The 20,419-nt window shown below is 49.6% G+C and overlaps 1 protein-coding gene across 1 annotated transcript in view; it reads left to right on the top strand.

Annotated features, from left to right (window-relative positions):
- Positions 1 to 634: 634 nt before the first annotated feature.
- IGFBP2 (insulin like growth factor binding protein 2) overlaps positions 635 to 20,419 on the top strand; it is a 58,407-nt gene continuing 38,622 nt past the window's right edge. Inside the window, exon 1 of the mRNA XM_066323003.1 lies at positions 635 to 1,049. Coding sequence (XP_066179100.1) covers positions 650 to 1,049 — 400 coding nt within the window. The 5' untranslated portion in view covers positions 635 to 649. The remainder of the gene's footprint in view (positions 1,050 to 20,419) is intronic.

Raw genomic sequence — 20,419 nt, 5'->3', positions numbered from 1 at the left:
GGGCTCTTGCTTAGCCTTCCAGCTCCCCTCGTTTTTTGGGGATGTGGAGATTATCCAGTTCCCCCTCTCCCAGCGCTGGGTGTTGCTGTGAGGCACGACCCCAGCCCTCTGATGGAGTGGGATCTCCCATCCCTCCCTGTTGAAAGTGTCTCTGTGAAGCGCCTCTTGGCTCCCTTTGTGTTTGTCCCCGCCGTATTCGGCGGGACAGACCCCCATCCCCAGAGGGACCCCCTGTCTCCCACTGCAATAGGCCCTCGCCCCGTGTTGGTCAGACTCCACGGCTCCTTTGGGTCACCCCCAATCTTGTGTGCGCCTGGCCCCAGCCCCCTCTGGGTCTGATCACCGCTCTCCACCGGGAGGGACAGCCCCGACCCCCGCGGGAGACCGGGGGCGGGCGCGGAGGCGGCTCTAGGACCCAGCGGCGGCGCGGCGCGCCCGGCCCCGCTCAGCTCCGCTCAGCTCGACTCCGCGCCGAGCGGAGCCGTGCTTTGCTGTGCCTCGCCGTGCCGTGCCGTGCCGCGCCTCGCCGGGCCGTACCGTGCCGCGCCACGCCGCCTGGCTCCGCTCCTCTCCTCTCCGCCCCGCGCCGCCCCGCCGGGGGGCCGAGCGGCGCGTCCACCTGCCGGCCCCGCCGCCCGTCAGTCCCGCCATGGCGCTCGGCGGGGTCGGGCGCGGCGCGGCGCGGGCCGCCTGGCCGCGGCTGCTGGTGGCGGCGGCGGCGGCGGCGCTGGCGCTGGCGGGGCCGGCGCTGCCCGAGGTGCTGTTCCGCTGCCCGCCCTGCACGGCGGAGCGCCTGGCCGCCTGCCCCCCGGCCGCCCGCCCGCCCTGCCCCGAGCTGGTGCGGGAGCCGGGCTGCGGCTGCTGCCCGGTGTGCGCCCGCCTGGAGGCCGAGGCGTGCGGCGTCTACACGCCGCGCTGCGCCGCCGGCTTGCGCTGCTACCCCGACCCCGGCGCCGAGCTGCCCCTGCAAGCCCTGGTGCAGGGACAGGGCACCTGCGCCCGCCGCCGCGACACGGCCGAGTACGGCGCCAGCGCCGAGCGCCCCGCAGGTGAGCAGCGCCCGGCCCCGGCCTCCGCGGGTCCGGCACGGCGCGCCCACAGCCGCGCACCGGGGACGGGGCACCGAGCGCTCTGCGCGGCGCGCCAGGGACCGGGCGCTGCGCGCCGGGGACTGGGGACCGCCGTCCGGGCTTCGGGCACTGCGGACGGTGCAGCACCGTGCATCGCTCACCGGGTACCGGGCACTGGGGACAGGTGGCCGCTGGACACCGCGCACTCGGGAACGTGTGCCGGGCAGCGCCGGAGCGCCGGAACGTCCAGGGGACAAAGGAATCCTAAAGGGTGGCCTCAGGGGGGTCTTCCCGGGGCAGAGCGACGCCGCGGGAGGGCAGACAAGGGGGATCCATTGCGGGAGAGGAGCGAGAGTAAGTCCAGGGAAGCACAAAGAGGGAAGAAATGAGAGGAGCGCTGGAGGGGGGACACATCCGTGAGGTGGGCAAAATGGGATATTTGGGGGTGCAGTTACTTCGAGGGTTAGAGAGGTTTCCCTGGTATGGGACGGAAATCCCAGGGGTGGAATGTAACGAGGTTGAGGGTAGGGGGTGGAATGCAGGGACTGCTCCAGGGTTCAGGCTGGAGGTTGGGGTCTTTTAGGGAAAAATACCACCATGGAAACAGATCAGTGTGAACTTTGGGGAGATGCAGTTGAGGAGTGGGGAAGGTTCTTTGGGGAGCAGAGAGAAGTGAACGTTCAGATTCGTGTTTAGTGGAGGAGTAAAACCACCCTGAAGGGTAATGCATGCCCCAAAGATCTGGAGAGAGGTGATGTGGGAGGCCTGGTGCGAAGGGAGAAGCGGAGGGTCTGCAGGGTCCCTGCTGTGTGAGGAACCTGTTCCCTATGACCACCCTTCCAGCAGAGTCCGCCTTGGGACATGAGGTGACCTCTGCCAGCTCCCGTGGGGGTCCTGGCCCTCTCAGGCCCCCGTGCCCCGGGAAGTGGGTGCAGGGACAAGAGGAGCGTGTCCCGGGGGCACAGCCCCGGGGACAGGGACATCAACAGGCTCCTGACCTGTTGCTGTGATTGCAGTGGGAGGGAGCGCTCTTCGCTCTTCGGGTTGCCGATACAGCAGTGCTGGGTTTTATTAATGCCTCCTCTCCCGTGCGATCAACTGCAAGCTCTTTCCTTTTTCGTGAAATGTTGAGAATTAATTGACAAATCAGCTCTGAAATAGAAACTAGCACTTTCTCCTTTGTGATCACCCGTCCTTGACTTCTGCTGCCTTGCTGGTTTTGCTCCCCTGGCTATGACTTGGGCTCTTGACCCTGTTTGCATAACTAGTTCAGCAGCATGACTTTGAATTCCCTCCCTTCCCTCTTGAGGCTTTATTTAAAAGTGCTCTGAACCGGGCTGTACCTCTTGGCTTCCCTCTCCGTGAGGATGGGAATGCAGCCAGGTACCTGTGCATGCTGCTCCGGGTACCTGTGCACGCTGCTCCGCTCGGGGAGGAGAGATGGAGAGAGTGGAGTAAAGGAAAAACAGCAGCATGGAGAGCTTTGCACGTTTCAAGCTGCTATTATGCACAGCGAGGCTGTGACTGCTGTTCTTCCCCACTCCTGTCCCCTCTCCTATCCCTGCTCCCTTGCCCAGCTGTGAAGGGCTGTGGAGAGTTAGGACTCTGGAGAATGCTGATGCATAATCTTCCTTGATTACAGAATATGAGTGTCAAGGGAATGAATTTTAGACTCTCCAGAAGAAGCCCAAGAGCATTCAGATTTAAGGAATTTGGCACTGACTTCCAGGCTTATGCTTTTACAAAAAGCTGGGGTGGGTGGAAGGCATTGCAGTGATGGGCTGAGAGGTGATTTTCTGAGTTGGTGCTTCTTTTTTTCATTTACAGACTTTAATTCAGAATTACGTTAACTTGACTCAATATTTTGCTTGATTTGATTATCTTTATTCCTTTACAATGGGTGTGATTTATTTGATTGTATCTCTGTGGGTAATACACACAGACATAAATAGCACAGTTTAAGAAGCCTATAATGTATGTGGTGCTCTGTAATATCCATAGGGGGTGAATAATAAAAATACTGGCACATCCTTAACCAGCGTGATGTGAAACATGCAGCTGGAATATTCACAGTTGAGCATGTCTTGGCAGAGGAGCTTGGACATCCAAAAGGTTTTGCACTCTTCAGATTACAAAACTTTTAACAGGTTGTTGTAGCCATTAGGAATAAAAAATCCCAACCAAACCAAAACAACCAAACCCACAACAAAAACAAAATCTGAATCTGCCAAGCTTCACTTGATACTCTTCTCTTCAGACTCTCATCGTTGATCCCATCTGCACTGTGCTTGCTAAACATATATGAGGGAGCAGAGTTTGCTCTTTGTTTTAAGCTATGACAGGGAAAGCACTCTGGCACCCAAAAGAGCAGGGACTGGAATTTGCTTTCAAATGCTGATGTTAAGCCAGTTTCAAGAGTGCCCCAAGAGCAAGTTTTTGCCTGCAAAAAGCAGGTGTTGAGGGTTTTTTGGTGTGGTTGGTTTTGTGGTGCTTTTTTTTTTTCTTTCTTTTTTTTTTTTTTTAATATGCTTAAAGGTATTTACCCTTTTTCCTCTTTCCAGCTTTAAAAGGCTCCTTTGGCTGATTCAGGACTGGAATGCAGAGCTTGTGCTATTCCTAAATTAAGAGGTTGGCAAGTTATTTTGTCCCTGATGAGAGGCAGAAGGATTGCCCAAATGAAACAAGGAATAAAACTCTGCAAATTCTCCTGCTATGGCTCCAGCATTGTTTAGTCTTCCACTAAGGTCTGTAAAGCCAATCCTGAAATGGTTGTAGGCGGAAAGTAACATAAACCACCATGTAGCTAAGACGCAGGGGATGTTGCTCATTGCACAAGAGGCTTTGGGTATTTTGGAGATGTTGGGAATGTTGGAACAAGATAGCAGCAGTCTGTGGAAATCAGTCTGAGAACTTCTACCCTCCCTGAGGAGGTGAGTGCATCAACCCCCTTCAGTGGTGGGAGTGAGGTGGAGACTCAGCATCTACAGGGATCAGGGCCTTTTAGGTAGTTTGGTGCCTCTGGACCGTGTTCCACTGCAGTTTGTTTCAGGTCATGGTGTAACAAATTCCTGTACTTGTGACTGGAGCCGCCTGACCTGGGGACAGGGTTGTTGCTGTGTGTGCAGAGCTCGCAGAGCTCCTGCTGGTATTGAGTGTGTTTATTCTCTCAGCACCTCAGCAAGATTATTATGGTGTTTTGCAGATGGAGTAAATGACGTGCCCAACGTCTACCAGGACACAGGGAGCAGGGGGAGGACTGTCTTTTCATTGTGTTAGTCTGTGTCCTGGCAGAAAATGTCTCAGTCCCTGCAACCGCCTTCTATTCAAAACAGGCCTAAGGTGGCCATATGGGTCTGGTAGACACTGTCTGATCTGAGAGGCATTTTAGGACCACTGGGGTCTTTCAACCCCTCCAATCTCAGCCAGAGGGTGGGGATCCTCCCTTCTGTTTAAGCCATGATGAACTGGAATCAGGGACTTGTGTGGTGTTGTCCAGCTCTCGGGTCCCATGTCCTTTGCCTTTCCTTCTGCTGGGTTCGGCTCTCACCTTATTCGGGCTGGTTCAGGGCTAGTCCTGCAAGCCAGCCCTAGAAAACAAGTGTCAGACCAGTGACCTGAACTGGCTCAAGGTGCAGCAGGGTGCCCAGCAGGATGGCAAGTGCTGCTCCCAGGTGGGAACTTACGCTAAGAGGTGGAGCAGGGCAGATCTCAATGATGTCAACAAATGCCCTAGGTTGTCTTGCCTAAACCTTGAGAATAGCTAAAAAACATATTTTCTCCTAATGGAGATGAGATCCTAGGAATAAAACTTGTTTCACTTTGAAAAAATGGTTCTTGAGTCACTGTTCAAAGCTGACCAGTTATGAGATTTTTTTTTCCCCTTTGCCAGCTCAGTTCAATTGTGTTTGTAGTATTATTTTGTTGTTGGGATACTTGGACTTATTTAGTGGGATATGTCTCAGAACCACTGCTAGTGAATGAGTTCTGCTTTGGAATCTCACTTACTTATTAAAACTAATGTGTTTTTTCCAGGCCATGCCAGTGCAAAGTAACCTTTCCAAATGGAAAGAGAGATGTGCAAAGAATGTGGTTCCAAGCAAACTTGAACTTGTAGGGCTGGGGTTTCCTTAGTCACCTGACCAGGGTCTCCACTTTGAACTCCCATGACACAAAAACAGCGTCAAAATAGTTAACTGTTAAAAACACAGCTTGTTTTAGCATCCAACTAAATCCTTATTTGGGGAGCTCCAAATGCCACACATCCTTCCTTACAGGTCAGATGTCAAAACCTTCATTTCCCCTTGGCAGGCAGCTGCTAAAAGACATTTTAATGTATTGCTTGAAAACACAGAAGACTCTGAGGTTGGAGGTAGCATAATGTAACTGGAATTTTAACAGCAACTTGAAAACCATGCCAGCAATGCTGTGAATGCATTTTTCATCTCTGCTGGATTGCCAGGAAGACTTCTGCTTTTCTCCTGGTTTTATAAGGAAATGAAGCATCCTTCATGATCTACATGTTCAGGTGTGTATCTGTCCTTCTGCCCCCACAACATCTGACCCTGTCAGTCAAGTTGGTGGGTCCAGTGCAGTAGTGGATGTACTGAAAGTACTAAAAGTCTTGCTAAGACGTGGGTGAGGAGTAGAGGAGAGCCAGGCTGTGAGTGTCCCCCTCATCCTGGGCTGGAAACACATGAGCAAGAGGGAGATTAGTTACGAGTGCAGCTTTCAGCCTGGCTTATGCAATCTTGGGCATTGCTACATGCCAGGGAAGCTGACTACCAGAACCAAATCCACAGGAGTGTGTTAATATGTCCATAGCCACTACAGTGGCTCTGGCCAGGATAAGCCAAATGTCTGCACAGCTCCTTGCCTTGGAAGAAGTTATTAAAAGCCAAATGCAATTAGTAACAGCTGTAGGGATGATAGGTGAATGAGAAAACCACACAGCTCATCTGTCCTCATTGCCTCTGGGTTTTGCCAGTAGGTGGGCCAGGTCTTCAAGCTTGTCTGTGGCAGCTGTGTCTGGTCAAGAGCTAACCTGGTCATCTTTTAAGTATTGAGACAGTAAATAACACACCTTTGTGAAGTAACTTCTTGAAAATAATGCTACCCCCTGCCACAGTCCCACTAGAGTTTGCCGTGGTGAGATTGCTGCTGGTGTGAAAATGGTGGTTTGGAAGGGAGAGAGAAGCCTGGGAAGATTTCAAGGCTCTGACCCAAAGCAGAAATGTGTTTTCATGCTGTCCCTTGGCAAATGATCTGTTTCCTTCTTGCCCTTTGCAGTTGTTTCCTTTCCTCTGGATTTCAGGCTTATAGTCACAGAGTATGGTATTTGTCAAGGGAACACCAAGAAGCCCCGTCTGTGAGAAAGTGCATGTCGTTTGTTTTATCCACATCCAGGAATTGAGCTGAGATAAACAATTCAGGAGGCAAAACAGTGAAAACTGGAATGTGAGAGGTGTCTTTGTGTGTGGCTCTGTACATGACCTGGCTGCAGTATCATCTGGGTCTAATTTATCTGCCCAATGGGCAGCTGTTGCTGTTATCCACAAACACAACTGGATTTGTGAAGGCAGGGTTTCATCCCAGCAGCCAGCAGCATTCCTGTACCTGCTTTTCCTGGTCGTGTGTTCTGAGCTATGGAGCTAGGAGAAACAGTAGTTGCCTTGGTGGATTTTTTGTGTTTCTATTTGGATTAGACAATTCTAAGCTTTCTGAGCATAGTAACATCTGCCTTTCCTACTGGGACTCCTTCAGGGAGGATCTTTTGCTCTAAGCAGACAGAGTAAGAGGGAGGCCAAGGTGGACTGTAAAAATGCTGTAAATAAAGCATTTACAGGAGGAAAGGTGAGCTTGGTGGTGTACCGAGTTTTCAGGCGTAAGAATTCCTGTTTTCTTTCCTTGAATTGGCCTGAGATATGTAGCTGTGATCAAGTGTCTGCTTAGCAGACCCTTTCTGTATTAGAGAGATGCAAATCCATTGCAATTGCTTGCACTTCCACTGTCAATTCCACCCATCTTCATCGCGGCTCTCCTTTGGGGAGGTGCTGTCGTAATCGGTGCCCCTGTGATGGTGTCCTTTAGCAGCACACATTGTGCTTGGCTTTCCAACTTGTCCTCTCTGACTGTTTGCATCTGCCAAATGGGGCAGGCTTGTCCTGAGCCTGCATTAGTGCCCCATGTCTTCCTGGGGGAGGGAGCTTTCCTACATGTGTGCACCGGCGTGGTGCCTCGTGGCTGCAGTGTGCTGTGGGATTGGGAGGCCGACCATGGTGCGTGGTCCTGCCGTGGACTTAGGAGAGAAGGAAAAATAGTGGTTCTAACATATTGTGCAGATTATTCTGCTGAGCTGATGTGGCAGCCGTGTGCCACTTTCTGAGCCGTGCACATTCTCAGGCTCTGTCATACAGGTCTTGGTCTTTGTTTGGACCCGCAGAGCCATGATAAGAAGCTTACCCAACTGAATCTTCACTTTTCTGGAAGGATGAGTTTTCTTCCAATTTATCAGATTTCAAATCTAGTCTTATTATTCTTCCCACAAAGACAAACTACCTTCAGTAGACCAAGTCTGACTGAAACATCTCTGCCTACTTTCAGCAGTCGCTGCCAGCAAGCTGGAAGGTGTTTCTCATTCACAAACTGGCCAAGCGTGACCTCATTAAACGTTGAGCTGACACCTAATTACAAGAACATATGATGTGATGGCTATCCTAGGCAAAGGCTGAAGAGAAAAGGGTTAGTGCTCAGTTATCACAGCTTTGCTGCAGCCCAGCATTTGACAGCTCTTTGTAATTGCATTATTAATTGATTTCTGCTCAGTGTTTTGCCAGACATGTCATTTAGTGGGATACCAGTGGGAAGATGAAGTCTCTTGTTGCATCAGTTTATGGCAGAAATAAATTGTTTAAGAAAGGAAAGGATCAGGAATTACTTGCCTTTGTTATGGACTGAAATACTGGGAGACATCAGGTCACTTTTATAAGCCTTGAACTGTCCTCTGACATTGCAGCTTTTATTCTGAAGAAAGCTGCACTGTGTCTCTTGGCTGGTAAGGGAACAAGTTCACTGCCTGGTGCTCTCTGTAGTCAAAGATCCCATTAATTCTGCCGGCTGCAAGGAATGATTTCTTGGTATTTCATTCTGGACTATAATTGAGAGTGACACAAAGCACTGGTGAGAATTGGACTGTGTAGAAATCCCTGCTTTTTCTAACAGTTTTCTGCAGATAAACCAGCTCAGGTGGGTTGAGGGTATTTCTAATGCTCTGTCCTTGAAATCTATAATATTTTCAACACCTTACTGGCTGGAGGCAATTTTAGAGAGGTGTATTTGTGCCTCCTTGCAGCTTTTCCTTGTGATGTGGAACGTCTGCAACATTGACACAGTGCACTGCACTCACTTGCATGACAACGTGTGTGGGATTACATGTCCTGTAATATCAGGAAAATTCATAAAGCTTTGCCCAGTATTTTTGCTCCAGACTACAGCAAGATTTCCCGGTATGATGTTCCTGGTCAGACTTCAGCCAGAAGTCTTGTCTCATCTGTCCTGGCTAGTTGTAGAAGACTTGAGTCCAAGCTGATGAATTTCTCTTGGCTTGGTGGGGAGATTGAAGCCTTCCTTCCCTTGTTTTCTCCTGGCTGTTTTCTAAATAGAAAAGGGTGAGCATCTGACAACCATTTTTTCAAGAGTGCTTGCTGCTCAGTCTGAGGTGACTGGTAAGTTGCTGAAAGTGTTTTTGTGGTTTTGGGTGTCCTTTAAAACTTTACTGGTACTTTCAAAGATCAGGTATGTGTCCTTAGTGTGACCAGTAAGGAGTAGGGAGTGCCCTGTATTTAAGAATTCCCACATTTTGCTCCAGTGAAACTGGACAGAATATGAGTGGTTTTTTGTTTTTTTTTTTTTTTTTTTTTGTATGTGGAAAGTTGTGTTGGGTTATTTTCTGTTTGAGCCCAGGAGGTTTTGTCTGCAGCGCTCAGCACGCCATTTGGCTGCACATTGATCCAGAAGAGTGTTCTCCCTCCTCTCCCATTGCTTCCAGGGCATCACCTCCCTCTGGCTCTTCTCCCTCTTTCTCCCCACAAGCAAAAATGGGGAGAAAAACTCAGGTTTAGTGAAGAGCAGTGGCATGAAGAGAAGGAGCAGGATGAGTGGCTGGCATGAGGCTACATCCTCTCACTTTTGGAGCCCAGACCTGGTGCTGGGGCTCTTCCTCCTAGCACTGACTACAACTGTAGCTACCAAGGCTGTGGACAATCCAGGACACCTGCCTCAGAGGTTTCCCAGGGTGCCTGGTTTGTGTCCTTTGGGACTTCGCTGCTGAGAGGGTTTGGTGTGAAGGCTAGAGCCACCATGGTGTTTCTGTTTGCAGTGAAGCTGACCCGACAGCCCTGGGACTTTCCGTGGCTGTTTTTAGTTCCTCCTCATCCTCCTTATTCACTCTGCAGTGCCTGTGCGAAAAACAAATTCCATTTGTATTGGTGAATCATATCTTGCTGCTTGGGGACACTGGTCAGGGGTGCTGCATTCCACCCTTCACTCAGTAGCTGCTTTGCTCTTCCAGCTTTGCAGCTGAACCAGTGTGAGAAAAAAGCTGAGTGATGGCACTATAATGAGTCTTAACACTGGTCTCTGAAGGTTGGTAGAGCTGTTCCAGGCTCTATCCCAGGCTCTGAAAAGGCATCTCATAGTCCAGATGATCAAGGACAATATTCCTTTTCTGGAAACTTTTCTCTCTGCACTACTGGGCTCCAACAGTGATTCTTCTAGCATGGTACCTACTGCTAACTAAGAGCCATGGTTTTGATATGGTCTGTTATGTGTAGAGGGCCCTTTGTTTTTGTCTGAACTTCATCTGAGCTTGAAAAATAGAATGATAGCGAAACCACTGCTGGACCATCTTGATCTGACTGTGATGTGAATGAAAAAGTAAATAATCTGCCAAGATGGAAACTAGGATGAGAAGGCCTAGAGCAAGGGCTGGCCGTGGTAGGGTACCTCTTCTGAGGCACTCTACCATGAACAGCACTTCTTCCATGGCTTCTGCAGGGGTGGTTTGGGCAGGATTTTGTTTAGGCAGAAATCTAGGTTGTTACAGACCATTACAGAGATAATTTGGAGCAGAAGATTGGTTTTCTAGTGGTGTTTAGAGAATATTGCCATTCCTGGGACAAGATGCTGTGTCAGCAGTACAGGTACTAATTAGAGGCTAACCCACCAATCCATCACTGAATTTAAAGAGCACTGTGGAACTGGGAGAAAAAGTGAGACTCTGGCAAAATGGTGCCTTCTTACAGGTCAGCTCTCTGTGGGAATTCTGAGTCATTTTGTTGTTGCTGATTTTAGTAACTAAAATCAGTGTATTCTCTCAATTTTTTCCTTGCCAGACCCCGCAGACCCTGTCACCTCAAGCTTTCAGATTCCATTAATTCTTGTATATGATTGAGGGATTTTGGTTGATTAGATTCTTGCCTGGAATTTCTCTGCAGAGGAGCCCAGCTTCCCACTTCCTGCAGATGGAACCTGTAAAGCTCGACTTCCTCACACGCCCAGCTGGGTGCTGGGAATACAACTTCGGATGTCTTCAGAACAAACTTGGTACCCGGTTCCTTTCAGAGCACCTGTTGCTGTGAGCATGGCCAAGACTGGGCAGGTGTAAAGCAACTGGTGTACAGAGCTTTGAATAAAGCCAAAACGCCTGTTTTGGGCTGGCTTTGGAGGTCTAGGAAGGTCTAGACCTCTCTGCACATAACTGAGGCATGGTTGGTCTGTGGGCACGGGGAGGAATTTGGCATGGAGCCCTCTGAAGCAACTATCTTGTCTAGTAAAACTCGGGCTATGGGAGTCAGTGTGAGGAAATAACAACATCCACTTTGGTTTCTGCAGGCTCTGTCCCGGGGGCTGGTTGGGTGTTGCAGAAGGCCACAGGAATCCTGCTTGTGACCACAACCAGATTAATGGCCACTTGGGCAGCTTTTCAGAAGTGAGGAATTTGTCCACTTTCACAATAGTGGCAAGAAATTCCACATGAATTAATTAGTTTTATTACAGGACTTGTCCTTCCTGCTCCTCTAGGGCTGCCTGAAACACTGAACTCATTACATGAAGAAATGGAAATAGTACTAAAAATAAGAACTGGCATTCCAAGCCTTTGTGAGGAAACACACAGAGTATACTGACATCCTCCACCAGATGTGCTTCCCAAGCTGTGGCTTTTGGCCAGATGAGGTCTAAACCCTAGTTTTAGATCAATTGCAGCCACTCAAACATTCCAGCCTGCTCCACAACACAGTCTTCTCTCTGCCTCTTATTCCCTGCTCAATTTAGGCTGTTCACCTAGGCTTCATAATTACTCCCACAATTTCAGTTTGATGCAGTGTTCAGATCTGACCCTTCACTGTGATGTTGCACAGTGAAGGCTGCACACTTTAGGCCTGCTCTCCCCATTAAAATGGGTTTCCTACCTTGCAGGTAGGACACTGTTGGCTTTTGTGGTGGTGAAGTGCTTGGAAATACCCCTTTGAAAGGGTGCTGTGCACTTGAGTTATGGTGGCATGGGACTCTGGAGATGTTGGATTGAGTAAATATGTAATGTTAGACTGAGTAAATATTTTGGGAGCCTAGAGCTGAAAACTTTCCCTTGCTTACGTTTGTGGGGGGTCAGCCTGCAGAAATTTACCACCTCTCACATGGCTTTTAAACAAATGTTGTCTGTGGACTCAGTGTGCTTTTATTTTAATCCCTTTTTAGAAGTGCTGATGTTGTTTTGAGATTTGCCCTGCTGGTAAGGGCAGGTGTACTGCTTTCTGGTCGTTCCAGTGTTGGCTTTATGAGCATTGCTTCAGATACTTGCGGTTGGACTGGGGTTCTTATTTTGAGTCTCACCTCTCCTTTCTGCTCAGCCCCAACTTTGTGACCCAGGCTTGACCTGTTTTGATTTTTTTTGGATGAAGTGAGTTCAAGGTGAGAAAGCTGACCAGTGAGGTGGTAAAGTTCCTGCAGATCACACAGCACAGAGTGGTTTGGTTGCTGCTCAGCCCTCTTGAGAATTGTGACCCTCATCCTGGACAACGGCCAAATGAGCTGACAAGGACTGAAACACAGAATTTTCGGCATTAACAAAATATGCCCTGTACTAAGAGTAAAAAATGCAAATGCAGACATAGATTCTTCCAATCTCAGATGGCTGGAAAGCTGCTGTTGTTCTAGTAATGTTTGTTGTGGATTTCAGTCGCTGCTTTCCTCCAATTTTTCTGTTCATTTTTTTTTTATCACACTGCTTTCAAGGATTTGTTACCTTACTCCTGGCCCTTAGGCTGGTCCTGCACATGCTGAAACTGACCTTTGCAAATTCAGCCCACGCTGAAAGTGCTTGGGCAGTGCAGATACAACGCGGCAGTAGGTGAACCTGGCTGAATGTGTGTCACATTCATTTTCTGGTCTTAGGTGACAGCCAGCAGTGCGCAAACTGGGAATTTATGAAAAGAGTACAGAGTGAGTGAGCCTTGCGAGGTGGGAACAGTGCTATGGAAACTGCCCTGACTTCCAGCAGTGGGGCTTCAAGTTCTGGCAGAGGCAAACAAACCCACAGTGATGTCTGTGTATCTCAATCCTGTGTCTTGAGGCTTCAGCTGTGGTGAGAAGGGAGGTCCCATCACTTGGGCTGTGCCCAGTGGAAGCACAGCCCTGCCCAGATCTGTTTTTATCCTTAGTTACGGGGTGTGCTGGGAGGGTTGAGCCTCTGGCTTGGCGTAGTCAGCTGTATCCTGTCCCCTGGAGCTGATCTGCCCTAGCAGAACTAAAATGTCTCAGCTGACCTAAAAAACTGCTTGTAATCGAAATGCAGTGGCCCCCATAAATATTTAACTGATTCTGCATTTTGCTGTGTTTTTTCCAGTTTCTCTCTTTTGCTTTTCCCTGCCTATGTGTGGATAGTCAACTGTATGCACATCCCCTCCATGGCATCCAGTGATGAAACAGTATTTTTGGCAGTTAAATTATGCATCTTGCTTGCCTTCCGTCATCATCATGTGTGAGACTGATATCAAGCTCAGTGTCGAGTGGTGTGAATGCTCCTGTGGGAATGTTTATACCCCACTACAGGCTGCCCATTGCCATACAAACTACATCTTGACAAACGTGTGCACAGCCTGCATTAAGATTTTGCAACTCTGCAGCTGAAGCAGTGGACTCCCATCAGATGAGGAAGTTACCAAAGTTTTGCCCAAGAAATATCTGTGGATGGATGGGACTTTAGGTTGTGTGGCAGAAAGAGCCTGCAATGCAAGGCCGGCAGCACCACACTGGGCTGAGCTTTGGAAATCCCTGAAATTGTGACCTGAGCTGGGCTGACTGCCTGACACCAGGACCTGGGGCTTGTGCAAGGTGTGCAGCCTGCCCTGTACTGGAGTAACCCCAGCTGGGCTGCTCTCCTTTCTCCAGTTGTGGGAGCATGCACGATGCCTGAGGACACATAGCCACAGCCTGGTAGGGACTAGGGCAGCACAGATCAGGCTGCTCTCGTGGTGGAGTTAGGCTGGGGGTGCTTCAAAGCCATCACATGGGCTGACCCATCATCGCAGCTCAGCCTGGAGCAAATGTGATTTCTCCATTGTGACAGTGGTCAGTGGCTGCATTTCAGAGCTGGGGCGCTGGTGTTGGCTCCCCTCTGCTCTGAATGCAGCACAGGAGCTGATGCAGGGCTGTGCTGCCATCCTCTCCTGGCCCACGTCCTGGAGAGAGTGGAGCTTTGCTGTTCTCAGCTGGGGTCAGACCCTGAGCAGCCTGGGGCCAGAACTGCAGGTTTGCCCTTTTCCCAGACAGACTCATGCATCTGTTTAAGGCAGCCAAGGCACAGGGTGAGTGAGACTGAATCTCCCCAAAACTGCCCCTGTTTCCCAAGGACCTGAAGCGGGGGCCAGAAGAGTGGGATTAGACACCAGAGTTTGAGCACACATATGCTGCAATGCTGCCTAGAGGATGCTTCTGTCCAGGGGCTTCCCTGTGGGGAGACACAGCAGGGAAGCAGAAATAGCTAGTGACTAAATGTCACGGTTACATTCCTGCCATCTGAAAAGAATTCCCTATTTTCTTTTGGCTGCAAAAATTAACTTCCCTTTTCTCCTCCCCGAGCGGGTGAGCTGGCTCCCGGTGGCTGTGCCCTCGTGGCGGATGCACAGGACGGTCCAGGTCAGACTGAAAGGAAAACTGTCCTACTGGGGGCTTTTCACTGTTGTGCTCCTTTCTAAAGAAAATGTGCAGGGCTTTTCTTGGCCCTTGTGAAGGCCAAGATGCAGGTCTGTAGCTGGAATAGGATAAGACTGGCCTCATTTGGGAGCTCTTCTGGGTTTTGAGCTGCTTGCTTCCCTTCTGCATCCCGCTGAGCTGTGTGGGGTGGGGGCTGGTGGCTGGCATCCGGCTTTTTGTTATTCATGTAATTAATCTCATTCCTCCCAGTTCGGCAGCCCCCAGGCACAGACTGGCTGTTGGGCCTCTGCTGCACAGTAAAATCTCCACCTGGGAGTCAAGGAAACTGAGGCAGGTACAGCTGAGTGTGTTGTTCTTGGCCCTGCTTATCCTTTGGTCCTGGAAGATTCAGTAATGGGACTGTACCTTAGGACAGTAAGTTCCTTTGACTTAACAGCTTGCTAGTTACTCCAGTGATGAGCACTACAAAAACGATGACGGTGCCACCTGTTGCCTAGTTTGAAGATGCCAGGGTGGGAAAAACACTGAAACGGCTCCAATGCAAAATTCCCTAGGATTTTCTAAAATTTCTTTTAATACTCTTTGCAGTAGCAGAAGTCTGAATTTTTGTGTGATGAGAGCCTGATGGGTAAGGAATGACTCAGTGCTGCTCCACCTGGGACTAGTCAAGAGCTTGGTCCTTTGACTTGCAAAAGACTTTTGTTTGCCCTCTGGGATCCCCTTAGCGCCAAGAAGAAAATATGCATCATTATACCCGTGCTGACCATATGCATTCAGGGCAGCATGCTCATCCCAGTCTCTCTTACCCTATTCCTTGGCTGCCTTTTTTTTTTCTCTAGAACTTTGTACTTTTTTTTCCCATTGCATCTTTTCTTTTGGTCAACGACTTTATTGTTTTCCTGCTATAAGGTGCTGTGTTTCTTTCTTCCTCTTGTGTTCTTGCTGCGCTTCTGCCAGCCTCATCTTCTCTCCCCATGCTTGGTCTCATATTTACTTTGCATATTTTCAGCAGGGTGCTAGCAGGATTATTGTGACTTGTTTGGCTCAGTGAAGACCTGCTGAAACCTGCCATTCATTGATCCAGCGAGAAGAGCCGTCAAGGAGTGCTCCTGCCAGGCTGGGAGGGTCAGGGCAGAGCTCTGCACAAGCATGTCTGGGAGCTGTGGAGGTGACACTCTGGGGTTGGAATATGATGGAATCCATGTGTTGGTTCCTGCTTGGGACTGATCTTTTTGGTTTGGCTGCCAAACCATTTGAAAAAAAAAAAAAAAAAGAAAGGTAAAACTAAGGTTTTATTCTGGTAACTTTAAAATATGGACATTTCTCCTTGGGAACACAAAGGAGCCTGAAAACAAGCTTGCAAAGATATTTAGGGAGGCCAGCAGCTAAAGAAGGTCACCATTTGAGCATCTTTAAAGAAAGAAAAGGGAGTGAACATCCACATTCTCAAAAGCAATGCCAAGGAACATGTCACCAGTGACCCAGGATGTGTGAAGTCACCCCAAACTCTTCCTATGCCTGAGAGGTGAACCCAGGTTGTCTGGGCTCCCACACTGTAACACATGGGTTCTGCAAAATGCTGACATTTCACTTGGCATAAGCAGCTGGTGGTTTTTAGGGGAGACCTGGGGGAGCACAGTGATCCCTCTGGGCTCAATGAACCTCCTGAGCAGCATCTGCAGGAGCCAGTGGGATCTCTGGTTCAGTGGGTGTGGAAGACTTTAGTCTCAGATGGCCAGGCTCTTGGTGGCTTGTGTTGTCATTGCTCTTCCAGTTCTTGCTGAAATTGGGCCATAAACGTACCTCCTTGGTGGAGCTGCTGGCACACAGGCTCCCTCCACCCAACTGGCCCCAGAACTGACCACAGTCTTGTATTTCTTTTCCTTCTAAAAGGACCAAAAAGAGAAACCTTGGGTTTGACCATAGGCCAGCCTTTTTGACTTGATTGCTGTTACTGCTGTGATTAAACCCAAACAAAACCAAACCTGGAATGTTTTCTGTATGTCCAGTTTTAGTTCCTTTTTTTTCCCTAGGTCGTCAGCCAAACCAAACAGCCCCAAACAGACCCCAGGTGTTTGCACTGTCCCGCTTTTCATGAAAATGCACAGTTCCTTTATAAACATTTGTGCAAGAATTTGGGGTTTTTCTACTCGCTCTCTTTCTTAAGGGCATTCTGAGAGAGATCGTCTTCTCTGTTACAGCTGTACTGAGATGTTTTCATCCTGCACTCTCTCTCCAAAGTGGGGCAAGGAAAAGCCATCAAGAAGCTGTGGAAAGAGCAGTGTGACAGAACCAGAGTGGACTTTGGAGCAGAGTCCTCCAATGAAGTGTTCCTGGGGGTGGTGTCGACCCTCTGGATGGGTTAAATGTCTGCATCCGTAGCCACCCCCTTTCTCCCTTCCTGCCAACTGAACAGGGCTTTGGTGGAAGCCCATCCCAAACCTAGAGCTGGTGGCTTGTAAAGTGGTGCCAGTCCAGTGCTTGGACTGCACTTGGACCAGTGCCCATCATCCACTTTCCAGAGGGTGGGGGGGCAAGTCCACACGGAAGGTTTTCCCAGGTTTCAGTGAGTCGAGTGACCATTATGGCATGTGGGCTGAGACATATGTAGACCTTTATGTCTTGGCTCCTTTTCTCCAATTACCTGAGGTGCTGTCTGTCGTCTCAGCATGTAATTCCTCTCTGCTTTGCATCACAATTCCAGCCGGTGCAAATCCCTCTCCTCCTCCGCTGATATCCGTTCTCTGACTTAGCATTTCTGCTGCCGCTGAGTTCTTTGGGGGCTGGCACCCACCAAACCCAGCTGAGAATGTGGCCCTTTGTGCCGGAGCTGCTTGCAGGAGCTGGGGAGCTTTGCCTTCCCTGCTGCGAGCCTTTTTGGCTGGAGAACGTGTGCCCTTTCCTGGTGGGGAGGGATTTAGGGGTGAGGGGGAGGTGAGAGCGCTCCTTGTGCTGGAAGAAAAATGATGAATGACTCTCTTGTGCTTCTGAACAAAACCAGGAAATGGGGGGGTGGGGTGGGGGGGGAAGCAAAAAAAAGAGGAAATGAGAAACAGTAAAGAGGCCTCCCCTGCCTTCATATAAGCAATCACTCCACAGCATCTGGAGCCCAGTAAAAGGGCTGTTCCCAGGAGACCTCACACTCGCCAGCCACACAGATCTCCTTTATTGCAGACTCCTGGGGACTGCACCCCCACCCACCTCCCCTGTGCTGGCCCTGCACCCCAAACCAGCCTAACAAGGGCAATCCCAAGCTCAGTTTCTGTGGCCATGAGCACCAGAGATGCTCGTGTGTGGCTCAGCTGGCAGGGCACGGCCTGGATCCATCCCACGGGTGTGGTGGTGATGCTGTTGAAGCAGCCGGAGCACCTGCACGCTATTCATGCTGGCATGCTGCCTGGCAGCACCAGGGCACAGACAATTGTGATACACTTATCTAGTGAGAGATCTGCTGGAGTGGAGTCACCTCTCCTGCTCTCTTCCCCAAAACTGTTCTGGATGTATTAGACGCAGTAGGGATGAGCAGAGTGGGTCACTGGCCACTGTGGTGTGTGGTTTTAAGCAACCTCCTTTGTTATTTGTTAAAAAATGTACCTGGTAGGAACCTCAATAGGTTAAGTGCTTTCTTACTGTAACCTTGCTGAAGTTACTAGTTTAGCCATTGTGGAAGGGGCTTGTTTGCAGTAGGAAAACTGTTCCTAAGTGCAGCTTTAAAATCATTATGCAGGTTTCAGAAACAGAGACCCTGAATGGAGCGTGGTTCCCACCCATTTTCAGATGGAAGTGATCACAGTTGGTCACTGAGCATCTTTTATCATCCCAACCAAAACACTGGGTAATAATTTTTTTGTAGTTCTTACTCTTTTGTCTTCATCAAGTCCCAATTGAATTTATATGTTGGGTGGGAGGGGATTTGGTTGGTAGTTTCTCCTTCCTGAGCTGAGAGGAGCTCTTCTTCTTTTGGAGGTAAGTCAGTTAGTTGTCATCCTCCAGTCTGGAGATGAGGAGTGCTTCTGATGTGGCATTTGGGTCTTGTCTGGGAATTTTTGGTGTTCAGGGGTCTGTAGCAGAATTTTTTGTCACATAGGTAATGCAGATACTGGGGAACCTCTGTGGTGATGGATGTTTCTGTTCCTTATATCCAGAGGTTATACTTCCACCCAGGCTTTAGCTCAGTGTTTGTTCACCTGCTTGTGTGACCCCATTTTCATTCATACAAATCTGGAGGTTTGAGTGCATTATCTGAAAAATACATTCTGTCATTTTGTGGCCATAGGAAGAGAAAGTTTTCTGTTGTGAAAAGTTAAATCACTACTTTGGATATTCGTAGCTGTTCTTGAAATCCCCTCTTATCCCCTTGTCAGCAGAAGGGAATCTTTATCCTGTTTCACAAATGCTGTGTGCTTGACACATATCTCTGTTTGGCATGCTCCCAAAGGAGCTGCTTTTGGAGGGGCTGAGGAGAGGGATGGCCGGGCTCACTCACACAGGTGCTCACATGGAGGAAAGGCAGAAATTGCAGAGCAGTCACAGACACCCCACTGTTTTGTGGAGAGACAGGAAATCAGGTTACATCTTGCAAAGTGGTGTGTTCAGGTTTTCCCTGGGTAGTTAATGCTGAGGTTGGTGGCGATACTATAGATTTGGGCTATTCCCCTGGGGTAGTCTCCCTGTAAATTGGCTGGACTCAAGAGGAAAAGCAGTATTACTCTGAGTTTAAAGCAGCTCCTGGGGTTGCTCAGCATCTGGAGGGGTTTGCTGAGAGGGACAGTACTGGAAAAATCCTCAGCTCTTCTGAAAATCCACAGGGCAGTATCTTTCTGAACTTGCTCTACCTTCGCCCTTGTGCCCTGGGTTTTGGGTGCTTGAAGAGGCATGTGAGAAGCCAGGCAGGCCTCCAATCTTTGCGCTTCCTGAACCCTGATGTTAGCCTTGGAGTGACCCCTGAATTGCACAAATTTGGAGACAGTGGTGAGAAGAGACACTCTAAGCCCTGCCTGCAAGGTCTGAGCTGTGCTGCTGTGGGCTTAGCTGGAGAGCAATGGTGTGTGTGGCAGATAGCAAGGATAGATTTTGTGTTTGTGTCTCAGAATGGTCAGAGACTGGGCTGGGAGCTGGTTATTTTTTATTTAGCAGTTACGTGACTAGTCCCTAAAAGAGGGCAAGTAATGATTCACCCCATGCCTCCTTTTGCCTTTACATGAGCAATGCTTTTAAAGCAGGGTTCCTGGTGGCTGGGGTGCAGAGTGTGCTGAGTCAGCAGCAGCTTCTGGATGAGACCCTGGTCAGGGGTGTGAAGTTTTGGGGATGCCTCAAGCCATTGCAGCCTTCTCTGCTGGCTGCCCCTGTGTGAGGGGAGGCCTTGTGCTCTCATTAGTGCGAAACAGCAGCATTTGAGCCTGGTAAATTTACTTTCTCTGGAAGTCACTTGGTTGGAAACCTTGGATCAGTTGACTGGGTGACTGCTGCATTTTGGTCCTGAGCCCTTGAAAGTTAGATGGGCCCACTCGGAGGGAGAGAAATCTTTGGAATTGTCTTCCTTGGGAAAAGCTCCTGGGGGAAGTCTGACTTCTCTGTGGTTTCCATAACACCATGCTGAGGTGTCTGCATGTCCTAATGTCTTACTAATTTGCCAGTGATGATTTTTTTGAGTTATTTTAAACAGGCGCATTGTGCAACTAATGGGCTTTTTATTGGTGGTAAACAAGCCGAGCTAGACAGGAATGCTGCCGAGGCTGGACTGGCAGGCTTGCCTCTCAGTGCTGTAGAAATAACTTGTTCGGGTTTTCTTCCTTAAAGAGGGAGGCAGAACCTGTGTCTGTCCTGCAGCCTGATGCTCCTACCAGCTTCCCCGTGGAAGCAGTGGCAGAGCAGCTGAGGTGCACGCTCTGCGCCTCATGACCTGATTTTTGGGTCCAAAACTGCTTTCTGCATTGGTTTAAGGGACTGCAGCCTTTGGTGGGAAGGCAGCGGCTTTGCCCACACACCATGGCTGGGTGGTGCAGGGCCCAATCCTGTCCTGGCCCAGAGAGCACCTTCCTGCCAAGCCGTGCTTGGGATGCTGGGGCTGAATGCATGGAGCTGGTGGGTCTTTGTAGGGGCTATGGAGAACACCCGCTCTCTTATCGCACTTCTTGTGT

The sequence above is a fragment of the Sylvia atricapilla genome, chromosome 7, assembly GCF_009819655.1.
Source record: "Sylvia atricapilla isolate bSylAtr1 chromosome 7, bSylAtr1.pri, whole genome shotgun sequence".
NCBI classification, from domain to species: domain Eukaryota; kingdom Metazoa; phylum Chordata; class Aves; order Passeriformes; family Sylviidae; genus Sylvia; species Sylvia atricapilla.
This window is presented reverse-complemented; position numbering and strand designations above follow the sequence as displayed.